Consider the following 25003-nt stretch of genomic DNA (forward strand, 5'->3'; position numbering starts at 1 on the left):
ATTGCAGATTGATTGGCAGATTGATTAACATAGGTATATATTCAGTTCTCTCTAGTTTTAAATGCTTGAGATTTGAATCCATGATCAAATTAAATTGTACATACTTTGTATAATTAGAAGAATTCGAAGAACTAAAAGACTTTTATTTTCATTCTATCCTTGTGTATGTTCTGTTGTTGCAATTTGTAACCATGTTTGATTCATTACCAGTAACACCAAAGGGGGACCATGTGATAATCCAAAGTGGTAAAACTTCCTCCAGTGTGCCCAGCCGAAAGAAGTGGGGTGAATTTCCTCCAGAAACAGTGTTAAATGTACTTGAAAATGCAAAACTGACATCCAACATGGCTGTTGAGGATGTGCGCAGTGGTAACTTTCTCCTTGTCTTGTACATTTTGACAAAGATTTTTTGCAGGGATGTTCTGATTCATTTGGTGACATTGATACATTCGTTCATTAGGTGATCATGTGACAATTTATCCTGAAAGTAATCCTCGAAAACAGTGGAGCCAACGTCCTCCTGAAACAGTGCTGCAATTCTTAAAGAATATTAACTCAAACTTTGCTTTTAAGACCTACACAATAGATAAAGGAGGTAAGAATCTGGTTCAAAAATTATTTTCAAAGAAATTTTTTAAGTCTTAATTAAATTTCTGGTAAAAATCATAAATGTAGCAAATGTAATTATAACTGAACTATCCCAGTATCTTTGCAGTTTCTATGGTTTATGTTTCAACAGTCATCAATTTTTCTCATTAAATTTGATTCTAATTTCATTTAGTATTTACATTCTCTGAAAATTGGTCATTGTGATATTTCCAATCTTTCTAGCTGTATCTTCCTGAAAATAGTGCTAATAAACTTAATCTAATTTTTAACAATATTCAATATCATACATTATAAGAGATTCAAGGTATTTTCCAATAAATATCTTAAATATTGCAGTGATCCAAATAGGTCAGCAATGTTATGAAGATTTCCCTTGTGACTATTGACCATTATTCTGATGTTAGTGGTGAGTGCTGCATTTGTCAAAAGTGTAGCATTTTGTAAATTTGTATATGGTTGCCAGCTAAACATATTTTGTGTTGCTATAACGTGTGAGATCAGAATATAGAAGGCTGTGTTTGTTGCTACCCCTTGTGTGGGGGCATGCAGTCGCAATGTCTGGCATCACTGCCAGGGAAAGACTTCACGCTTAAAGTTTAGATCGTTTGGCAGCCTGATGACTCTGAAATGTGGTATAAAACCATTGACCCAGAGGAGTACTCAGAAAGAGCCTCACCCACTGCCTAGGTTGCTGCCTAATGACCTGAGTGAAACGGTTAGTGAGGTTCCCCCCCCGCCCCCCCAGGGCGAGGCAGCAGTAAGAGGCCCATCACTCCTGGTTTTGCTATGGGTGACTGCTTCTGGTTCTGATAAGTGTGGTGTGGGTGCACAATGATGACATCGACAACACCAACTTTCTGTAGTAATATGCATCAAGTATAGAAAAATAAAACACGTGGATGGATCCATATATATGCTTTCTAAACTGATGGAACAAATAGTTATAACTAATAGTATACTTTAATATGGCACATACCTTTACGGCAAAATCTTTAGAACTCAGAATATCTTGTAATTGAAAAGAATCAGATGAAAAAGACATGTTTCAAATCTTATCCACAGAATAAAGATCTATCATGTTACTAATGCAAATTAACATTCCTAATATTGTGTTGACTCTCTGGCCATTATAAATCTCTTTCTGAAAGAAAACATTTGAAATAATGTAAATAGAAAACAATTCTGTGAAAGTAGCTAAACTGTACCCATCCCTTTTTCAATGCCCTTAACAATTTTTGATAGTTCAAATTGTTTTGTTCTCAGGCGTGCTGTCTCATCTGCTTTAACTTGAGTCTTGTGTCACAACATTTTATGTTCCTTTGTAAATGTACAATCTGCGAGCTTTGTGTGCCTCAGTGTCACGTATTTACTCGGCCCATTTCTGTGTTTGATTCATCTATGCAAGGGGAATCTCTTTTCGTTAACCCCCATAGCAGGCAGTATCTTTTCCTATAATGTTGAGGTGCTGGTGCTGGACTGGGGTGGACAAAGTTAAAAATCACACAACAGGTTATAGTCCAACAGATTTGTTTGAAAGTACTGGAAGCTTGTACTTTAAATAAACCTGTTGGACTATAACCTGGTGTTGTGCGATTTTTAACTTTATCTTTTCCTAGGCTTAGCACTTGCTCATTGCTGTCTAAGTGGCACCTCTGATGGCCACACCAAAATATCCACAATCTGGAAGACAACCCGACAGTAAATACTTGCAAAGGGCCTTCAACAAAATAAAATGGGCGGCATGGTGGCTCAGTGGTTAGCACTGCTGCCTCACAGCGCCAGGGACCCAGGTTCAATTCCTGCCTCGGGCAACTGTCTGTGTGGAGTTTACACGTTCTCCCCATGTCTGCGTAGGTTTCCTCAGAATGCTCCGGTTTCCTCCTACAATCCAAAGGTGTGCAGGTTAGGTGAATTGGCCATGTTAAATTGCCCGTAGTGTTAGATTCAGGGGTAAATGTAGGGGAATGGGTCTGGGTGAGTTACTCTTCAGAGGGTCGGTGTGGATTTGTTGGGCTGAAGGGCCTGTTTCCACACTGTAGGGAATCTAATCTAATCTAAAATGCTGGGGCACCTCACAGGAGCAGTATAAAGTAAACTTTAGCACCAACCCATGTCTGAAGATATTAGTTCAGGTGACCAAAAGCTTGGTTGTAAAGAGAGGTTTTAAATACTGTTTTAAAGGAGGATAGTGAATTATAGTGAGGTAAAGAGATGTAAGGACAGTATTCCAGAGCTCAGGACTAGGCAGCCAAGGGTGTGGCCACCAGTGGAAGGAGCACATAAATTCAGGGTGCTCAGGGCTCAAGTTAGAGGAGATCAGAGTTGTGCAGCTGCATTGGAGGGACTGAAATCAAGAGAGAAAATTCTAAAATCAAGGCAATGCCTGACTAGTACCAATAAAGGTCAGCAAGCTTTGGGGTGACTGGGGAGCAGGACTTGGTCTGAATTGAAATGTGTAGAGTGGAGTTTCAGATAATGGAATGCCCTGCCAGTAGCAGTGGTGGACTCTCCCTCTTTATGGGCATTTAAGCGGGCATTGGATAGGTATATGGAGGATAGTGGGTTAGTATAGGTTAGGTGGGCTTGGATCGGCACAACATCGAGGGCCAAAGGGCCTGTACCGCGCTGTATTCTTCTATGTTCTATGTTCTAAATGTGGAATCCTAGCCAGGATAAAACTGAAGCTAGAAGTCACAAATGAAATATTTTCTACAGCAGCTGTTAAGTAACGTTCGAAGATGGAAATAGGCGGTCTTTATGATGGTGAGAATGTGAAAGCAAGTGTGAGAACTAAGCATATCCAAAACTTCTGTTTTATAAAACAATTAAGGAGTAACCAATGTAAAGGTGTGAAAATTGCAGGTTGATTAAACTATAGAGTACATCGGCGATCAGAGACAAATGATGATAGAAGAAAGCAAGGAAGAGGCTGATAGAGAAAAACACAAATAGAAAAATATAAAAACATTGAAAGGATCTCACATTTTCACTATACATTAATGACTTGAATGAAAACTTAGAGTTATATCCAAGTTTGTGGAGGCACAGTAAGTTGTCTGATTATAGATTAGATTAGATTACTTACAGTGTAGAAACAGGCCCTTCAGCCCAACAAGTCCACACCGACCCACAACCCACCCAGATCCCTACATTTACCCCTTCACCTAACACTACGGGCAATTTAGCATGGCCAGGTCACCTGACCTGCACATTTCTGGACTGAGAGGAAACCGGAGCACCCGAAGGAAACCCACTAGGAGAATGTGCAAACTCCACACAGTCAGTTGCCTGAGGTGGGAATTGAACCCGGATCTCTGGCGCTGTGAGGCAGCAGTGCTAACCACTGGGAATTTTCAAAGGGAAACCTGGATTAAGTGAGTGGTTGAATGAAGAAATGTGAAGTCATATACACTTTGGCTCTGATCTTAGCTTTGGGAGGCTGAGTTTTAAAGGAGGAAAGGTCAATTAAGGTGCTCGTTGACATAGATCACTCAAAGTTAGGTGTAGGCAAAAAAGGAATCAAAGTATAATTTTAATAGATGTTACCCTTTATCTAAAGATGAGGGGAGGGGAGATTGAAGTTCAAGATTCAGAAAGTGTTCTTGCAGCGATGCAAAGTATTGGTCAGATCATACCTGGAGTGCTACAGTCAGCACTGAACCAATTAAATTTTTTGGACTACAACCTGGTGTTGTGTGATTTTTAACTTTGTACACCCCAGTCCAACAACGGCATCTCCGAATCATATTTTAATTTTGAAAAGGATACACTGCACTTAATTATGTCATGAAGCTTAAAGGATTAATTTCTGAGGGCATGTTGCATAAAATTGGTTTTTAATTCCTTGAGTTTGAAAGCTTGAAAGGTGATAAATTTATTCTGGATACACAAGAACTGTTTCACCTGGCAGTTGAGACCAGTGTGAGATACAATCTTAAAATTAAAAGTAGACTGAACAGGGGTGATGCCAAGAAGTACAACTTCACATGAATTATTGTGGAAATCAAAAATTAACTCTCCTGAAATACTGACAATTGTGATTTTCAAGACCACAATTGATTAACTTTGTTAAATGAGAGAATCAAGGGATATGGTGCACATAAATGGAGTTCAGGTACAGATCAGCTGTAATCTAATTGGCTAAACAGTCTTGAGGGCTGAATGGTCTACTGTTATGTTTTGCATTTCTTGAACAAGAAACGGGAGATAAGAAGTTGAAGAAATATGGACAAAGAAAGGAATAAAACTGGAACTTGGGACTCAAAAGAGTATTGAATGACTGGAAAGATGCATTTACCATTCTGTTTTCATCTGTGACCAATATGTGATAAACTAGTTGTTAAAAATTAATTTACTACTTTGATTGGGTGTTCTTCAAGTGGCAGTTTGTAAATTTTCAATGTTGACAGTCTGCATCTGTTTATGATTCTAACATTACTAGATTGTATAGTTTTACATTACATCAGAAATACTGCAGGGTTCCAAAGATCACTATTATGTAATGTTAGTTTTGTTTAAATCATTCTGTCAAGTTAAATCATTTCCTCTATAGCAAAGATTAATGTGGACTGATTAAATTTATTCTTTAATGATGGATCTAATCTACATTAACAAGAGGCAATTACTTTATTCCACCATTGTAGCAGTTCAACATTTTTTGAATGTGTAGCATTCTGTATAACATTCTAACTACAAACTTTTAGACATTTCCCAGTCGATCAGGCATAGTAGCAACATGCATATGGAATTTTGTGTGTGACAGGAATTAGAGTAGTAGTTAATGAATGTTTTTCAGGCTGGAGGAAGGTTTGTAGTTCTCTGCAATCAGTATTGAGACCCTCGCTTTTTCTGATATTTCCTATATTAGTGACTTACAATGTGGTGCACTCTGCAGGGGATAATTTCAATGTTTGTAGATGATACAAAACTTGGAAGCAAAGAACAATAAGAAGAGGATAGTTTAGAACTTCAAAAGTACATTGATAAGTTATGATTCGGAGATGCCGGTGTTGGACTGGGGTGTACAAAGTTAAAAATCACACAACACCAGGTTATAGTCCAACAAATTTAATTGGAAGCACACTAGCTTTCGGAGTGATGCTCCTTCATCATTGTTAACAGCTAACCCGAGAATGCAACTTAAAAAAAAAAGGGTTCGTGATTTACACATGAAAGGAGTGAAACTATCACTGTATTCTAACAGATGAAAGGCTTAACAGACAATCAATTCTTCAATGTATAATTTCAGTTACATCACGCTGCAAATTTTTGCTATAAATTCTGTGTTACGATCGAGCCCTCCACAATCACCTGATGAAGGAGCGTCGCTCCGAAAGCTAGTGTGCTTCCAATTAAACTTGTTGGACTATAACCTGGTGTTGTGTGATTTTTAACATTGATAAGTTAGTGGACTTAGTGTATAGGTGGCAGAAAGTTTCAATGCTGAAAAATGAATAATCTTGCTAGGAAGATTATGGAAAGATAACTTGCTGGAGTATTGTGAATATTCTGGTCATGTTTCAGGGAGGATATGAAGGCATTGGAGAAATTAGGAAAAAATAATGAGAATGAACTTCATGGGTGAAGAACTTCAGTTATGAAGGTGAACTGGACAAGTTCAAGCTGTTTTCCTTGGAGAAGACTGAGAGGAAATCTGATTGGGGTGTCAAAAGCATGAGGGGTCTGGAAAAAGCAGATAGGGAGAATTTGTTCTCACTTGTGAAAGGATCAAATTCAGATTATAGCTAGAGGTGAAAAATGGAAGGAGATAAATATTTGATAACAGTGATCATGCATAATAAATGTATAATAAGAAGCTGTGGAATGTGGCTTAACCTAAATAGAGTATATAATGGCACACTTATTGCTGAGGAAAAATGAAAGGAAATTCCTGATCACAGTGGGATAATAGAAATGTAGGTGATGACTTTGGCAGTAGCCAATGGAAGAGAAAACTGTGAAGAGAGTAAAATGCCTATTTTTTGGCAATCACTCATTTTGTAGTAAGACTAAAGTTGAATTTCACCCCATGGTGATAGAAGGTGGCTTTCAACAGAAGCCAGAAATTGCTAGGTTGCAAGTTAGTTGTGTAAATTTCTACTGACTAATTAGGTCCATATTGTTTTCTCAATTACATTATTTTGGACTGTAAGGATGACTATCTAACGTATATTTTATATTTACAATAATTTGGAAATTAATCTTTTGCTATTAACATTTGAAACAATATAATTTTTATTTCTTTAGCATCAGGAACCTATCTCATTGGCCCACTATCAGCTGCCCTTGGGAAGACTGATAATGTTGATGGTGAAATGGAAACAATCGAGTTGGATCCGGAAAGATTGGAACCCAGATCTGATGATGAAGACACGTAAGTTTGAAAGCTGTCAGAGTTACTTGGATGTGCAGTCTAGAAAACAAGTGCAAACGCAAAGTATTTCGAGGAAAGTAATCCTCAAAAAATATATCGATCACATTGGTCTCTCCTTTATCACGATTACTGCAATATTTGTTCACTTCCAAAAACCCATCATCATATATGAGACCGCAACTCCAATCTAAGCCTCTGAAAAAAATCAATATGGGCAGAACTCCTGTTGATTTGGCTTGAATATACAATTCAGCCCGATCAATTAATTCTAGTACACAGATTGTGGATGACAGGAGAATTCTAGATGTCAAGGCCCTTAAACCCATTTTGATTAATCTATTGAGAAAGACTCCAGTCCTTGAATTGCAGCATCCAATATTCCTATTCATTCTGTAATTTCTAAGCTGCCTCCCATGATTCCTGGACTATTGAAGGTTGAGATCTCTCATAAATTTGACCAATTATATTGATGGTATTCATACAAATTTAGAAACAATCCCATTAAATTATGAGCCACACTATTTAATATTGTTGTGATTCCACCAATATGAATATTGCTTCATATTTTTCAGCTAGTTTCATATCTATTCCCCAGTAGGCCTAATGCTTCACCTTGGAGCAGATGCATTGTTGCAGCTTAATTGCCTAAACTTGCATACTTTAGAAGCCTAGAGCACAATTAATTTTCTGACAACTTGTTCAGCCATTGGTATGTAGGAATATCTGTAGTACAAAGTATCCCAGCTTTCAGTTCAAAGTCTATTGCTATAGTCTCATCCAGATCAGGCCAGAGCAGAATAGACATTAAGGTGCCACATGTTTGTCCTTTGTCGCAGTTGTAATGATGCTGAATTTTTTTTTCACTATTACAGAGACTTTGAAGAAACAAGTGAGCCAGATTGGGTGGACGAATTAAAGAATTTGCTGGAGAATAATCTTTAAAGTGCTGTTCAAACTGAATGAATAATGAAAATGCTAAAAAACAAAATAAAGCCTGTTTACCTTTGAACTCTTGTAGTCGTTAAATTTACCTTTTTTTTTTGCCAGCCGTCCGGCTGAAATCCATCAGAAAACTTTGGAAAGATATGTAGAGTTTACTCTTTTGAAGTTGCCATTTTAAAGTACTTATTCTGTGCTCAAATTTCCCAGAACTCCATGTTTAAATTCTGACCCTGTCACAATACTGAAAGAGTTCATATCGAAGTCACAATTTGTATCCTATGTATCTTTGAGCAAAGTAAATGGTCTCTCGTCACTGTGCCCTTGACACGTTTGCCTACATCAGCCTCCTCTATGTGCACTTTTGCTGTTATCTAGCTGGATGTGTTATACTCGCCTGGTTCTGCTGGCTAAGTCAATAGGAGAAAGGGAGGGCTACAGATGCTGGAGATCAGAGCTGAAAATGTGTTGCTGGAAAAGCGCAGGTCAGGCAGCATCCAAGGAGTAGGAGCACCCCCACCTCATTTATCTCTCCATCCTTCTGCTTGTATTCCTGAAGAAGGGCTCATGCCCGAAACGTCGATTCTCCTGCTCCTTGGATGCTGCCTGACCTGCTGCGCTTTTCCAGCAACACATTTTCAGCGCTGGCTAAGTCAATAGCCTGTAATGGCTTCCTGCTACAGCATTGTTATCTCGAGTGTCCTCAATGTTTTACACTGGGGACCCCTTTTTTCTTACCAACACGTATTTCTGGATTAGAGTGGTGCTGGAAAAGCACAACAGTTCAGGCAGCATCCAAGGAGCAGGAAAATTTATGTTTCGGGCAAAAGCCCTTCATCAGGAATACAGGCAGAGTGCCTGAAGGGTGGAGAGATAAATGAGGTGGGGATGGGGAGAATGTAGCATAGAGTACAACAGGTGAATGGGGGTGGGGATGAAGGTGATAGCTCAGGGAGGGGGGGTGGGATGAAGGTGATAGGTCAAAGAGGAGGGTGGAGTGACTAGGTGGAAAGGAAGATAGGCAGGTAGGACAAGTCATAGAGACAGTACTGAGCTGGAAGTTTGGAACTGGGGTGAGGTGGGGGAAGGGGAAATGAGGAAAGTGGTGACGTCCACGTTGATGCCCTGGGGTTGAAGTGTTCCAAAGCGGAAGATGAGGCGTTCTTCCTCCAGGCGTCAGGTGGTGAGGGAGCGGTGGTGAAGGAGGCCCAGGACCTCCATGTCCTCGGCTGAGTGGGAGGGGGAGGTGAAATGTTGGGCCACAGGGCAGTGTGGTTGATTAGTGCGGGTATCCCCGAAATGTTCCCTAAAGCACTCTGCTAGGAGGTGTCCAGTCTCCCCAATGTAGAGGAGACTGCATCGGGAGCAACGGATACCAACACGTAGCCTCTTGGCAACTTCTGAAAATGCTACAATAACTTTCATAGGAACACCTTCTACACCAATTTCTACCTCATGACAACTCTGTTTTGTTGTCTCTGAACAGTCAAACCTCTTGTCTAACTTAATGAGCTTCTGACTATGCTACACACACACCCTAGACTGCATTTATCTACATTTAGTATGTAGTCCAAGTCTGGCCTGCCTCCACTCATTTGTCATTGTAACCTTCATTGCTGCCTTTCTTTGGTTTTTCATTTGTGAGATGTCAGTGTCACTGGAAAGTTGTTATTGCCCATTCTTGATTGCCCTTGAGGTGATGAACCATCTCCAAGGAACATTGGGCACAAAAGAGAAAACCCTGTTTCTTTCTTAAAAGTTTTATTGGTTGATTTCAACCAGGCTTCTAGCAAACAATGCAGATTTAATGCACCCAGTGCAATGTCGGTGCACTCTCAGTACTGAACATGATGGTGAGTTTTGAATAAGTACTGACAGGGAAAGTGGTTGGTTAGGGGGTAGGAGTGGTGGTGCAGGAGGGTTGAGAAACCAAATTTTGTGAATGTTTGTAAGGGAGCTGAGATCAAATGATAATAGGGATAATGTTGCAAAGCAAAATGAGATAATAATGGAAGAAGAAAATGAAACGTGGGTCTGGAGCAGATGTCACTGGGAATAGCAGAATCATCATCATCAGCTCTTGTCCCAAAACAAAAGGCCATAACATATAGGAACAGAATTATGCAATTCAGCCCATCAATTCTGTTTCAATATTTAATCATGGCTGATATGTTTCTCAACCCCATTCTCCTGCCTTATCCCATTAACCCTTTATTCCCTTATTAATCACGAACCTATCTTTTTTCTGTCTTAAATACACACAATGGCCTGTACAGCCTTCAGTAGCAATGAGTTCCATAGATTAACCATCCCCTGGCTGAAGAAATTCCTCCTCAACTCCATTCTAAAGGGTGATCCCTTCACTCTGAGGCTGTGCCCTTGAGTCTTAGTCACTCCTACTAGTTGAAACATCACTACATCCACTCTATTCAGGCCTATTAGTATTCTCTAAGTTTCAATCAGATTTCCCCTTCATTTACTAAACTCCCACTGAGTGCAGACCCAGAGTCCTCAACCACTCCTCATGTGACAAGCCCTTCTTCCCTAAAATCATTCTTGTGAACCTCTTCTGGACCTCCTCCAATACCACCACATCCTTCAGTCAGATACTGTGCCTAAAGCTGCTCACAATCTTCCAAATATGGACTGACTTATATAGCCTCAGCATTCCATCTCAGCTCCTGTATTCTAGCCCTCTTGAAATGAATGCTAACATTGCATTTGTCTCTCTCACCTGCAACTGAACCTGCTTGTAAACCTTAAGCGAATCCTGAACTAGGACTTCTCTTAACCACTTTGTGCTTCAGCTTTCTGAAGCTTTTTCCCATTCAAAAATAATCTACATCTACATTTAACTTCACACTTAGCCACATTGTATTGCATCTGCCACCTCTTGGCCTACTCTTCTCGCCTGTCTCAGTCCTTCTGCAGCCTCCCTGCTTCATCAACACTGCCTGAACTTGTACTATCTTTGTATCATCTGAATACTTAACAACAATGCCCTCAGTTATAGAGTCATAGAGATGTACAGCATGGAAACAGACCCTTCGGCACAACACATCCATGCCGACCAAATAACCCAACCCAATCTAGTCCCACCTGCCAGCTCCCGGACCATATCCTTCCAAACCTTTCTATTCATATACCCATCCAAATGCCTCTTAAATGTTGCAATTATACCAGCCTCCGTCACTTCCTCTGGCAGCTCATTCCATACATGTACCACCCTCTGCATGAAAAAGTTGCCCCTCAGGTCTCTTATATATCTATCCCCTCTCACCCTAAACCTATGCCCTCTAGTTCTGGACTCCCTGAACCAAGGGAAAAGACTTTTCTTATTTACCCTATCCACGCCCCTCATAATTTTCTAAACCTCTATAAGATCACCCCTCAGCCTCCGATGCTCCAGGGAAAACAGCCCCAGCCTGTTCAGCCTCTCCCTATAGCTTAAATCCTCCAACCCTGGCAATATCCTTGTAAATCTTTTCTGAACCCTTTCAAGTTTCACAATATCTTTCCGATAGGAAGGAGACCAGAATTGCGTGAAATATTCCAACAGTGGCCTAACCAATGCCCTGTACAGCCGCAACATGACCTCCCAAATCCTGTACTCAATACTCTGACCAATAAAAGAAAGCATACTAAACACCTTCTTCACTATCCTATCTACCTGCGACTCCACTTTCAACGAGCTATGAACCTGCACTCCAAGGTCTCTTTGTTTAGTAACACTCCCTAGGACCTTACCATTAAGTGTATAAGTCCTGCTAAGATTTGCTTTCCCAAAATGCAACACCTCGCATTTATCTGAATTGAACTCCATCTGCCACTTCTCAGCCCATTGGCCCGTCTGGTCAAGATCCTGATGTAATCTGAGGTAACCCTCTTCACTGTCCAGTATACCTCCAATTTTGGTGTCATCTGCAAACTTACTAACTATACCTCTTATGCTCGCATCCAAATCATTTATATAAATGACAAAAAGTAGGGAACCCAGCACCGATCTTTGTGGCACTCCACTGGTCACAGGCCTCCAGTCTGAAAAACAACCCTCCACCACTACCTTTGAGCCAGTTCTGTATCCAAATGGCTAGTTCTCCCTATATTCCGTGAGACCTAACCTTGATAATCAGTCTCCCATGGGGAACCTTGTCAAACGCCTTACTGAAGTCCATTAAATCACATCTACCACTCTGCCCTCATCAATCCTCTTTGTTACTTCTTCAAAAAGCTCAATCAAGTTTGTGAGACATGATTTCCCATGCACAAAGCCACGTTGACTATCCCTAATCAGTCCTTGCCTTTCCAAATACATGTACATCCTGTCCCTCAGGATTCCCCCCAACAACTTGCCCACCACCGAGGTCAGACTCACTGGTTTATAGTTCCTTGGCTTGTTCTTACTACCCTTCTTAAACAGTGGCACCACGTTTGCAAACCTCCAGTCTTCCGGCACCTCACCTGTGACTATCGATGATACAAATATCTCAGCAAGCGGCCCAGCAATCACTTCTCTAGCTTCCCACAGAGCTCTTGGGTACACTTGATCAGGTCCTGGGGATTTATCCACCTTTATCCGTTTCAAGACATTCAGCACTTCCTCCTCTGTAATCTGGACATTTTGCAAGATGTCACCATCTATTTCCCTACAGTCTATATCTTCCATATCCTTTTCCATAGTAAATACTGATGCAAAATACTCATTTAGTATCTCCCCCATTTTCTGCGGCTTCAAACGAAGACCGCCTTGCTGATCTTTGAGGGGCCTTAGTCTCTCCCTAGTTACCCTTTTGTACTTAATGTATTAGTAAAAACTCTTTGGATTCTCCTTAATTCTATTTGCCAAAGCTACCTCATGTCCCCTTTTTGCCCTCCAGATTTCCCTCTTAAGTATACTCCTACTTCCTTTATACTCTTCTAAAGATTCACTCAATCTATCCTGTCTATACCTTGCATATGCTTCCTTCTTTTTCTTAACCAAACCCTCAATTTCTTTAGTCATCCAGCATCCCCTATATCTACCAGCCTTCCCTTTCACCCTGACAGGGATATACTTTCTCTGGATCTTCGTTATCTCATTTCTGAAGGCTTCCCATTTTCCTGCCATTCCTTTACCTGTGAACATCTACCCCCAATCAGCTTTCGAAAGTTCTTGCCTAATACCATCAGATTGGCCTTTCTCCAATTTAGAACATCAACTTTTAGATCTGGTCTATCCTTTTCCATCACTATTTTAAATCTAATAGAATTATGGTCGCCGGCCCCAAAGTCTCCCCCACTGACACCTCAGTCACCTGCCCTGCCTTATTTCCCAAGAGTAGGTCAAGTTTTGCACCTTCTCTTGTAGGTACATCCACATGCTGAAGCAGAAAATTTCCTTCATCTAGATTGTTAATGAAGAGGGGACAGACATGACAACCTCAAACTGTTGAACTCAATGTTTATTTTGGATGACAGGGTGGATGTGGAAAGGTTGTTTCCTCCCATGGGAGAAATTGGAACCGGGGTTCACTGTTGAAAATTAAACCCATTTAAGACAAAGATGAGGAGACTTTTTATCTAGCAAAGGGTTGAGAACCATTCTTTAAAAAATGGTGGAAGCAGCGTCTTGAATATTTTTAGCTGGAAGGTAAATGGATTTCTGATAAGCAAGGGGGCGAAAGGTGATCAGGGATAGATGTAGTCAGATCAGCCATGACCTTATTGAATGGTGGAGCAGGCTCAAGGGGCTGAGAGATATACTCCCACTCCTTATTTATCTACTCGTAAGGTTGTAAAGTGCATAATCTAAAGATAATGTGCTTTTGCTCCATTGAGCTTCATTGGAACAATACATGGAAGCTGAGAATGGGGATGCTGAAAATGGGATTGGCAGTTTGTGGGCTGAAGGGAGAGATTCCTGAAAACACAAATGTACATTTGGTTCTCTTGCCATCTCAGTGGTGAGGGGACTGCAATGTAAGCAGGGAATCTGGTGTACAGAGCAGAGAGGAAGGACACACTCAGTGGTTATTATACACAGAAGGAGTGTTTGATTTTTTTTTACTGTCTGTCAAGGGACAGTCTGGACTCTCTAGACTGGCCAATCAGGGTGACTGAGTGGTTGCATGACAGCAGGGCTTAGGTTGCACTGCATGTTGGATACTGTAGTCCTGCTGCGTTGAGCAGTGGGCCTTGGCTTGGTCGCACTCTGCAGGTGAGTCCAGGGGCCCAGGCTCACACAGAGAGGATCCTATACAATATTCACCACCAAAACAAAAACAATCGAACCTTTGCCTTGCCTGACGTTTGTAAGTATTTTGAAAACTTTTCTTTTGAAAACACCGTAAAAGTCTTAGGTTGGTCTCAGCTGTTGTCGGTGAAGTTTGTTTCTCCCCGTCGTCATGGCAACGGTCTGGGAGAGGCGAATGTTTGGTGCGAGTTGTTATTTGTCCCTGAAAAGCAGTTGATTTGAAAAGAAAGGTTGGAATTGTCACAATGAGGTAGCAAACAGTAGCAAACGTACACGCTAGAGGAATTAATTCTATCGCTTTCTTTTAAGTACAAAGCCTCTCAGTTTGTTGGTGGAGTTGCAGAGATCCTGCAGATCTGTTCTGGGAAGAACTACATATTGTAAATATTAAGACAGGATCGAGAAGAAGGTTCGTCTTCAAGTTCATCTTGATTTTGAACTCCCATTTCAAAGATAATTGTTGGGTTGAAGAGCGACAATCCTTGAGTGTGAATTGTTATGGGTTAAATTGATTTTTTTACACACTTCTGTCCCTCTCTCCCCGACTCCCACCACCCCCCAAACATGGTTAATCATTTATTTTTCACTGGATGTGAGCGTTATTGTCAACATTTATTATTCATTCCCAATTACCCATGTGAAATTGGTGGTGGACCATCTGTATGATTTGCCACAATGCTGTTAAAGGAGTGAGTCCCAGGATTTTGTCCCAACCGCAGTGAGGGAACCCATTTATTTCCAAGCCAGGATGATATTTGACTTGGAGGAGAATTGGCAAGTGGTGAGGTTCCCATGCATTTGTTGCCCTTGTCCTTCTTAATACTAGAGGTTACAAGTTTGTTTGGATCAATGTGGGTCAGCGCAAGAGGAAGTGAGTAGTGAAGGTGTTGAATGGAGTGCTGATCAAATCTATTTTGTTTTGTTCATTCACAGCAAGAGAGCATCACTGGCTCGGTCAGCCTATATTGCACATCTCTAATTGCCCAGAGGGCAGTTAAGAGCCAACCACATTGCTGTGGGCCTTGAGTCACGTAGGTCAGACCAGTCAAGGATGGCAGTTTCCTTCCCTAAAGGGCATTAGTGAACCAGTTGGCTTTTTCTGAAAATTGACAATGGTTTTATGTTCATTATTGGACACTTAACCTCAGATTTTGTAGAATTCAAATTCCACCATCTGCTATGGCAGGATTCAAACCTGGGTGCCCAGAACATTGCCTGGGACTCTGGATTAACAGTCCAGTGATAATACCCCTAGGTTGTCTCCTCCCCGACTGCTTTGTCTTGGTTCGTGCCAAATCCTCTTAAGTTAAAAATCACACAACACCAGGTTATAGTCCCACAGATTTATTTGGAAGCACTAGCTTTCGAAGCGCTGTTCCTTCATCAGGTAGCTGTGCAGTAGGATCATATGACACAGAATTTATAGGAAAAGATCACAGTGTCATGCAACCAAAACAATACAGTATATTGCACAAACGTAGATTGCTGTTAAGTTTTTATCTTTCAGAATGGTTTGCAGGTCTCGGTTGCAGGAACCAAAACCTGCAACCCATTCTAAAAGGTGAAAGACTTAACAGCAATCTAGTTTGTTCAATATATCGTTTCTGTTGCATGATACTGATCTTTTCCTATAAATTCTGTGTCTTATGATCATGCTGCACTTCTACCTGATGAAGGAGCAGCACTCCAAAAGCTAGCACTTCCAAATAAACCTGTTGGACTATAACCTGGTGTTGTGTAATTTTTAACTTTGTCTGCCCCAGTCCAACACCAGCACCTCCACATCAAATCCTCTTAAATGATGGTAGAGCTGGAATGATTCAGGCAAGTATCCAATCCACACAGCATACTCCTGACGTCCCTTGTAGTTGGTGGACTGGTCATAGACTGGCAATTACACATTCCAGAATCCCTGACCATTAAACTTGTCCAGTAACTGCAGAATTTATATGTCTAGCCCAGTTATATTTCTGGTCAATGGTAATCCCCAGGATGTTGATGCTGGGTTTCATGATGGCAATGCTGTTGACTGTCAAGGAACGGGAGGTTTGGTTATTTTTGAAGCCACTCATTACCTGGCTGTGTGATAATTAACATTCACAGTATACTTATCAGCTCAATGTTGTCCAGATCTTTTTGCATATAAACACCGATTGCTTCAGTATCTGAGATGTTGCAGATTGGACTGAACGTCATGTCATTGTGCTTTGAACAAATGACTCTTTTCTAATCTGTATGTGAGTCTTCAGTTTTAGTTTAATTCCTATTACTGTGCTTGTTTGAATCTTTCATTTGAAATCATCTTTTCCTGATAGTTCTGCTCATTTTCTCCTCACTTTGAAAGTGTTGTCACAAACATTTGGATTTTGGTCTTTGAGTATGTAACATGTGGGTTTTCTATGTGTCTGAAATTGATAAATAACTTGTAAGTATTTTTGTAGCCATGGTGATTTTTTGAAAGTAGCTTTTGTGGCTTAAGTTTAGAATTAATGATTTTTTAGTGTATATTGGTTGAGTGTTACAACCAAACAAGATAAACAAATTCTAGTTTAGAAGGTCAGGAGGGGATTTGTTAAGGATTAAAGGAAATGCCTATAGCTCAGATACTTGTATTTTTAGTTTATTTTGAGATTTGAGCAGACCTGTGAAGTGCTTAACTGAAGATGGCTGAGTAAACCAGTGCTTCTGAGAATGGAAAGAAATTGAATTACCTTAGAGCAAAGAATTAGTGCTTGCTCCAGACTAAATTAAACCATGAAGGAGTTACTTGAAGATTCTTCACTTAAACTCACTTTAAGGACGCAGTGGCTCAGTGGTTAGCACTGCTGCCTCACAGCACCAGGGTCCCAGGTTTGATTCCAGCCTTGGGTGACCGTCGATGTGAAGTTTGCACATTCTCCCTGTGTCTGCGTGGGTTTGCTCTGGTTTCCTCCCACAGTCCAAAGATGTGCAGGTGAGGTGAATTGGCCATGGTAAATTGCCCATAGTGTTAGGTGCATTAGTCAGAGGGAAATGGGTCTGGGTGGGTTACTCTTCGGAGGGTCTGATTGGACCGAAGGGCCTGTTTCCACACTGTAAGGAATCTTAAAAAAAAAACTCGGGTGCATGTTTAGCTCCAGGAAGAGTCAACCTGCAGTTTCAGTCTAAAAGTTGAAACTTAAATTTACAGATGTGTCAGAGACAGGGACCTTGGTGTGAGTACTGAAAGACTAGTACTTTTAGGTACTATCCAAAATGCGATTTTCAATGCTGTACCAGCTATGTGTTTGGCTACTATACAAAAGCTCTTGTTTTTATTTTCAATTTATAGAGGAGTATTTGGTTATTAATGGGATTATACTTCTAAAGTATATTTAAATATCATTGAATTTGTGTTGTTTTTTATTCAAACTTATCATCATTTTATTTGTTAATAAACTTTTGTTTTATTGTTAAAGCAAAATCTGTAATATTGAGTGTTTGTGTTTCATCAAATGACAACTTAGTTAAAACCAAAACAAAACCAAACATGAATTTTCATGCAGGTTTCAATCTGGGATGTGAGTTGGCCAGCAATAACATCAGCTGTGATCATAAAACAGGGTGTCCCTAAATAGATTGGAGCCATTGAATGTGACTGTGTATTAGTGTCTGTTCTTGTAGCTGATTGGAACATGAGATTTCATTAGTTTTTCTGCTAATAAAAAAGTCATGGAATATCTTTACTCGGTTATAGTGCATATATTCAGTCTGCAAGCTATATTATAAGCTTTACCAAAGATAATTTAGGATTTAAATTGTTAAATATTAGGAGCAAGACTGTGATGTTTGCCTTTAGCACAATTATTTGTTTGGAGAGGTCCGATAGAATTGTATAAAAACACAAAATCCTTTGATCAAAAAAAACCAGATCATTGTAATTAGAAAGCATTGATTTAAGGTTGTAACCAACAGAAAATGAGAGTCTTCGAATAAAGTTATAGGAACTGGAACAGGAGTGAACCATTCTGCATATCAAATCCTTTCCATCACACAGTGTGAAAATGGCTGATTTGTTGTCTAAATCAGTTCATCTTCCTTGGCTGCATATTTATTAATACCAGAAGCTGGCAAATATCTTATTCTAAAATAAGGAGGGAAATAAATTGTTGGTGGGGTTTATTTGAAAGAGAATAAATTATAAACATATTATAAACTCTTTCGAAAACACTTAGAATGCTGTGAAGGGTTTGGTCCCCTTATCTAATGAAAAACATATTGGCATTGGATGTAGATCAGAAAAAAATTACTATATTGATCCTGGGTAGTGAGGGATTATCTTATAAGGAGCAGTTGTATAGATTGAGTCCTGCACTCATTGAAGTTTAGAAGAATGAGAGAGAGTTTATTGAAACCTGGGAGGTTCTTAGGGGACTTGACAGGGTTGATGCAGAGAGGTTTTCTGTCTTTGAAGAAAAGACCAGGACAAAAGGGCATAATCTCAGAGTAAGGAGTCACTCATTTAAGACAGAGATGAGGAGGACTTTCTTCTGTGAGGCTAGTGTATCTTGGAATACTTTACCTCAGAAAGCTGTCAAAGCTGGATTGTTAAGAATATTTAAGGCTGAGAGAGACCGTTTGTAATCAGCAATGGGATGGAGGGTAATAGAACAAAGGCAGGAAAATGCAGTTGAGGATTATCAGACTGATCTCATTGAATGGTGAAGTAGACTCAATGGATTGAATGGCTTATTTCTGCTCCTACCCCTGATGATCTACATTCATGTAAATACTGTGGATACAATGTCAGAATCCAGGAATTTCCTACAAGTAACTCACTTTCTGTTTCGCCAGTGCCTGTCCACCTTTTACAAGGCAGATGTTAGGTGTGTGATGGAATATTTTCCACTTTTTGGACGGATACATTTCCAATAACACCTTAGAAGTCCAAAACCATCTAGCACAAAGCAGCAGCCCATTTGATTGGTATTCCATTCACCACTTTCAACATTTACTCCCTTTACCACCACCACACAATGCCAGCAGTGTGTTCCATCTAAACGATGCACTGTAGTTACTCACCAAGGCATCTTAGCCTTCCAAGCCCATGACCTCTACCATCCAAGAAGACAAGGTCGACAGATGAATGCCAATACCACCATTTGCATGTTTCCCTTCAAGCCAGTCATCATCCTGATCTGAAAGTAGAGAACCACTCCTTCATTGTTACCTGTCAAAGTCCTTGTAATCCACTCCTATAGCACTGTAAGAATCCATACCTGGCAGTTCAACCCCTAAACCATCTTCTACAGAGCAATAGGGATGGAGAATAAATGTTGGCCTTACTAGCCCACATGCCATGAATGAATAATTTAAAAGAAAAGCATTAATCACTTTTCCTAGGAGAATTACATGTTTCCACTACCCTTTGTATGAAGAAGCATTTCCAAGCTTCTATCCTGATTGGCCTGGCTTTGACTTTAAGATCATGCCCCTACCAGAGGATAAAGTTTTGATTTATACAACCCATCAGTTCCTTTGATAAGTCATAATAATCGCAACCAAATCATCTTTATGTACTCTACTCCAGGCAGTATGAGCCTTGTTTGTGTAATTGTTCCTTGTAATTCAACCCTTGAGTCTTGATTACACTCTACCAAAGCTGCACTGCAATCCTTTCAGAGCCAGTATATAATTTCTAAAATGTGGAGCCAGAACTATGTAAAGTGGTCGAAGCAGGGTTTTGTGCAACTTGTCAACTGCTGGTTGTGGTTCAGTTGATAGTGCTCTTGGTTATGAGTCACAAGGTTTTGGGTTCATGCTAGGACCTAAGCTCAAGAATAAAGGCTAACATTTAAGTGCAGTTCTTAAAAAGAGGTGTACTTTTGGTGATTCTGCATTTCAGATGAGGTGGTAAGCTGATGCTTCTAACTGTCCTTCCAAATGGATGTAAGCAATTCCATTGCACTCTTTCAAAGTTAAGCAGGGTGTCATTGAATTTGAAATATTAACACTGCTTTCTCCTCATGGACGCTGCCAGATCTGCTAAATTCCTCCAGCAACTTCTGTTTTTGTTTCAGATCTCCAATGCTTGCAATGCTTTGTTTTATTTTGTAGTTATTCTTGCTATTCTGGCAATTATTTATCCTTCAATCAACACAACAAAATCCAAATTTTTAATTCTTTCAGGAATGGGGGCTTTTCTGGTGGGACCAACATTTATTGCCCGTCCCAAGCTGCTTTTGAGAAAGTGGTAGTGAGCTGCCATCTTGAACTGTTGTAATCTCGTTGTGATGTAGGTTCACCTGCAATGCTGTTAGGGAGGGAGTTTCTGGATTTCTGATACAGTGACACTGAAGGAATATTTGGTCATTGTCACATTGCAGCTTGTTGAAGCTTATTTTATCCAAATTGATTATTGTTTTCCCACATTATAACAATAACTACCCTTCTCAGGTACATCATTGGTTGAAAATCATATGTAAGTGAAAGATTTTCTGAAGCAAAACTTCCTTCCTCTTATAGACTAGCTTTTCCATTATCCTTTTCAATTTACTTCTTATACCTAAGTACTGCATTAAAGTGATCCTGTCTACATGTTATTTCTGATAACAGCAGAGTCCAGAGATCAATAGGGTAGGCCATTTAGGACTGAGATGAGGAGAAATTTCTTCACCCAGAAAGTAGTGAGCCTGTGGAATTCTCTGCCACAGAGAGCAATTGAGATCAAAACATTGACTGATTTCAAGAAAGGTTTACATATAGTTCAACGATGATCATATTGAATGACAGAGCAGGCTTGAAGGGCCAAATAGACAATTCATGCTCCTTTTTTATGTTCTATGGATCCTTAAATATTTTTTGGATTGCCAGCTTCTTGGCTTTTCACCATTTAAAAAATACTTGAATCTATCCTATTTCGGTTCTTTGTAAATTCTAAATTACCTACAATGCCATCCGTGCCTATATTACTGGCAAACTTGAATGTATGGTTTTCTATGTTACCTAAACTATTAGGGAATATTCATAGAAATCATAGAATCCCCACATATGGAAACAGGCCATTTGGCCCAATAAGTCCACACCGACCCCCTGAAGAGTACCCCACCCAGACCCATTCCCCTACCCTATTGATCTACATTTCCCCTGTGTAATGCCCCTAACCTACACATTCCTGAACACTACGGGCAAGCAATTTAGCATGGCCAATTCACCTGACATACACATCTTTAGACTGGGAGGAAACCAGAGCACCTGGACAAAACTCACACAGACATGGGGAAAATGTGCACGCTCCACACACACAGTTGCCCAAGGCTGGAATCGAACCTAGGTCCACTGGTATTATAAGGCAGTAGCATTAGCCACTGTGCTATGCTCAGTTGTGAGCAATTAAGCCTGAACAAAGATCCTTATGGGATATCACTACTTTCCAGAAGCTTTTTTAATCCCAAACAGATTGCGATCCAAACCAAGTTCAGATAACTCAGTGCAAACTAGGAATTGAATTCATGACATTACAAATCATTGATTGAGCTTACCATTGATCTTTGATCGGAAAATTAGATTTTGCTGTGCTGTTGTGTTGAATAGGATGATCTGTGTTCGGAAGGCAATTATGCTAATTTTTGTTTTGTGAAATCAAGAAACAAGTTATTAAAAGGACTTTACAATGTAATCGCAATTAATTAATCTTCCTAAGAAAATATGAACGCTTTCGAGAAAATGAATGCGAATCATGAGGAACATACAAAGTATTGTTAAAACCATATGACTGCTCAACTGCTGAAGATAATTAGATTACTTACAGTGTGGAAACAGGTCCTTCGGCCCAACAAGTCCACACCGACCCACCGAAGTGCAACCCACCCAGACCCATTCCCCTACATTTAACCCTTCACCTAACACTACGGGCAATTTAGCATGGCCAATTCACCTAACCTGCATATTTTTGGACTGTGGGAGGAAACCCATGCAGACACAGGGAGAATGTGCAAACTCCACACAGTCAGTCGCCTGAGGCGGGAACTGAACCCGGGTCTCTGGTGCTGTGAGGCAGCAGTGCTAACCACTGTAACTTTCCACCCGAATAAACTTCACAATGCCAGATTTCATTAAGTACAAGTTGAACCTAACATTAAATACATTGGGATTGTATTTTCACAAATCAAAACAATTATACTTGTAGATAACATTTTCATCATGTTAATTTACAGAATAGCTGGCAGATAGTTTTGGAAGTATGCTAAATATTAATTAAATCAAATTTGCTTTTTATATCAGTAGTTACTTGATACTTCTGTGTCCATGTTTTCTTCCCAGATAAGTATTTCACACTTCATCTCTAGTAAATTTTCTCGGTCAGTGACCTGATCGAGATTTTTCTGGAGGATGGCATCTAAAAAATCGCCTGTTAGACTTTTTCATGTATGTTCAGATATTAAACATTTTTGCTAACAAAGTGTGTGAGTGTGAGCTGAAAGGGATACAGACAGGGCAACTGGGCATTTGGGACCTTTATCAATGAGATTAAGAGATCGAGAAATAAACTGAAGAAAGATTGAGGAGAGTCAGAATGGTCGAATTCAATGAGGAAACTGAAGAGAGGCACAAAGAGAGTAGAGTGGGAGATGGTTTAAGACAGCAACATAGGCAGGCAAGAAAAATATTTTAAAATATACTTAAAATCTGAAATAGGAACTCATAAAAATATGTTAAAATATACTTAAAATCTGAAACAGAAACTCATGACCTAAAGAATTTAGATGCTGCATTGATTGGCAATCATTAGCTGTTTTCAGGTATTAAAGGGGTATTTGCTTTGTTAGATGCTTAATTTCTGGATTGAAAATCTAAAGTGGAAATGCATTCGCTGCATGAAAATTACTGGAAAATTAAGAGTATTTTTTGGAAAGCTAACAGTGGAACAGTTGAAATAGGCCAGTGAAATAATAATTAAAAGGAAAACTCGTAACTTACTGAGCAAACTGATGGAACTGCAGCTTGTTCAGTCTCAGGGTCCTGATGGACTATGTCCTACAGTCATAAAAGAGATTATTAATGAGGTAGTAGACACATTGGTGATAATTTTCCAAAATTTGTTGGATTTTGGAAAAGTTCTTTCAGACTGGAAAGTAGCACATGTACAACCTGTAGAAGAAAGGACTCTATAGGCCATTTAACATGATGTATATCATTGGCTTAGCGTTGGAATCAATAACTGAGGAGGTTGTATCTGGACACATGAAACAGCTCAAGTTTTTGGGAAGAGACAGCATAGTTTTGTAATAGGGAAATTATATTTAAGCAATTTATTGGAATTTCTTGAAGAAGCAACCTGCATAGTGGGTAAAGTGGAGCTCATTGATGTACTGTATTTGGATTTCCAGAAGGCATTTAACAATAAGAGATTATGGTGCATAGTAGGAGCTCGTGGTGTAGAGGGTAACATGCTATCATGGATGGAAGTTTGGCTGGCTGGCATAAACAGAGTATGCATAAATTGGTCTTTTTCAGAGTGGCAGGCCATGACTAGTGGAATACCTCAAGAGTCTATGCTGAGCCCTCAACTTTTACAATTTATATCAATAATTTAGATGAGTCGGAATGCAGGCATGATGGCTAAATTTGCAGATGATGAATAGATATGAAAGCAAGTTATGAAGATGGTGTAACAAGGATGCAGACCAATATAGATAGGTTAAGCAAGTTGGCAAAAATGGGCAAGTTGAGTTTAATGTGAGTAGGAAAATGCGAGTTGTTCACTTTGGCGGGTAGAATGAAAAAAACAGTATTATTTAAATGTCTGCAGAATTCTGAGATTCATAGGGATCTATTTGTTCTAGTTCATTTGTTGTAAGCAGTTAGTTTGTGAAAACAGCAAATTATTAGGAAGCCAAATGGTATACTATCCTTTATTGCAAGAAGAATCAAACATAAAGGTAAAAATATTATGCTTCTATCATACAGGACAATGTGAAACCAAATTACTGTGAGCAGTTTTATTCCTGATGAAGGGCTTTTGCCTGAAATGCCGATTTTACTGCTCCTCGGATGCTGTCTGAACTGCTGTGCTTTTCCAGCACCATTCTAATCCAGACTCTTATTTAAGGAAGGATGTCAATGCATTGGAGATGGTTCAGAGGAGGTTTACTGGATTGATATCTAGAATGTTATGGTGAAAGATTGGACAGGATGGGTTTGCTCCTATTGAAGTTTAGAAGAATAAAGGGTGTTTTGATTGAAGTTTAAGTTCCTGAATAGCCTCACAAGGGAGATGTGGAACGCTATTTCCTCTTTTCATGAGTCTAGAACTAGGGGACATTAAGGATTGCTCTTTAGGACAAAAATGAGGTGATCCACTTTTCTTTCAGGGTTGTGCAACTTATACTGCAACTTGTGGGTTGTGCCTCAGATGGCAGTGGATGCAGATTCATTAAATATAGGTAGATTAGTAAAAATAGGAGGTAGATAGCCTTTGGTTCCCTTGCCTTAAAGGATGTTAATGAGTAGATGAATTTTTATGAGAATTGACAGTAGTTACTCTTAGGCTAACATTTTGTCCTGTGAATAATGTTGCCTCTACAAGGGTGGGTATCCATTTACAATGGTAATAGGAGGTGGGTGCCTGAGCAAAAGTGAGGACTCCAGATGCTGGAAACCAGAGTTTAGATCAGAGTAGTGCTGGAAAAGCACAGCAGGTCAGGCAGCATCCGAGGAGCAGGAAAATTGACGTTTCGGGCAAAAGCCCTTCATCAGGAATACAGGCAGAGAGCCTGAAGGGTGGAGAAATAAATGGGGGTAGTGGGGGTGGGGAGAAGGTAGCAAAGAAAACATTAGGTGAATGGGGGTGGGGATAGAGGTGATAGGTCAGAGAGAAGGGTGGGGGAGGT

At 39.9% G+C, this 25003-nt stretch overlaps 2 protein-coding genes across 7 annotated transcripts in view; both read left to right on the plus strand.

The window, feature by feature from the left end:
- nek3 (NIMA related kinase 3) overlaps positions 1–7991 on the plus strand; it is a 29826-nt gene extending 21835 nt beyond the window's left edge. For all 3 annotated transcript variants that reach the window (XM_043692144.2, XM_087988300.1, XM_043692145.2), the window contains 4 exons: positions 211–369; positions 461–595; positions 6856–6982; positions 7855–7991. In XM_043692144.2, the coding sequence (XP_043548079.1) occupies positions 211–369; positions 461–595; positions 6856–6982; positions 7855–7924 (491 nt within the window). In that variant the 3' untranslated portion in view covers positions 7925–7991. The remainder of the gene's footprint in view (positions 1–210; positions 370–460; positions 596–6855; positions 6983–7854) is intronic.
- A 6112-nt stretch (positions 7992–14103) lies between these two features.
- The window catches only part of nek5 (NIMA related kinase 5), a 96565-nt gene continuing 85665 nt past the window's right edge, over positions 14104–25003 (plus strand). For all 4 annotated transcript variants that reach the window (XM_043692147.2, XM_043692148.2, XM_043692149.2 and 1 more), the window contains exon 1: positions 14104–14211. The gene's annotated coding sequence lies outside the window, so the exon portion shown is untranslated. The remainder of the gene's footprint in view (positions 14212–25003) is intronic.

This window comes from Chiloscyllium plagiosum, unplaced genomic scaffold, assembly GCF_037043375.1.
Source record: "Chiloscyllium plagiosum isolate Xiang-an unplaced genomic scaffold, Cpla_swu_hap1 HiC_scaffold_6, whole genome shotgun sequence".
Classification (NCBI taxonomy): domain Eukaryota; kingdom Metazoa; phylum Chordata; class Chondrichthyes; order Orectolobiformes; family Hemiscylliidae; genus Chiloscyllium; species Chiloscyllium plagiosum.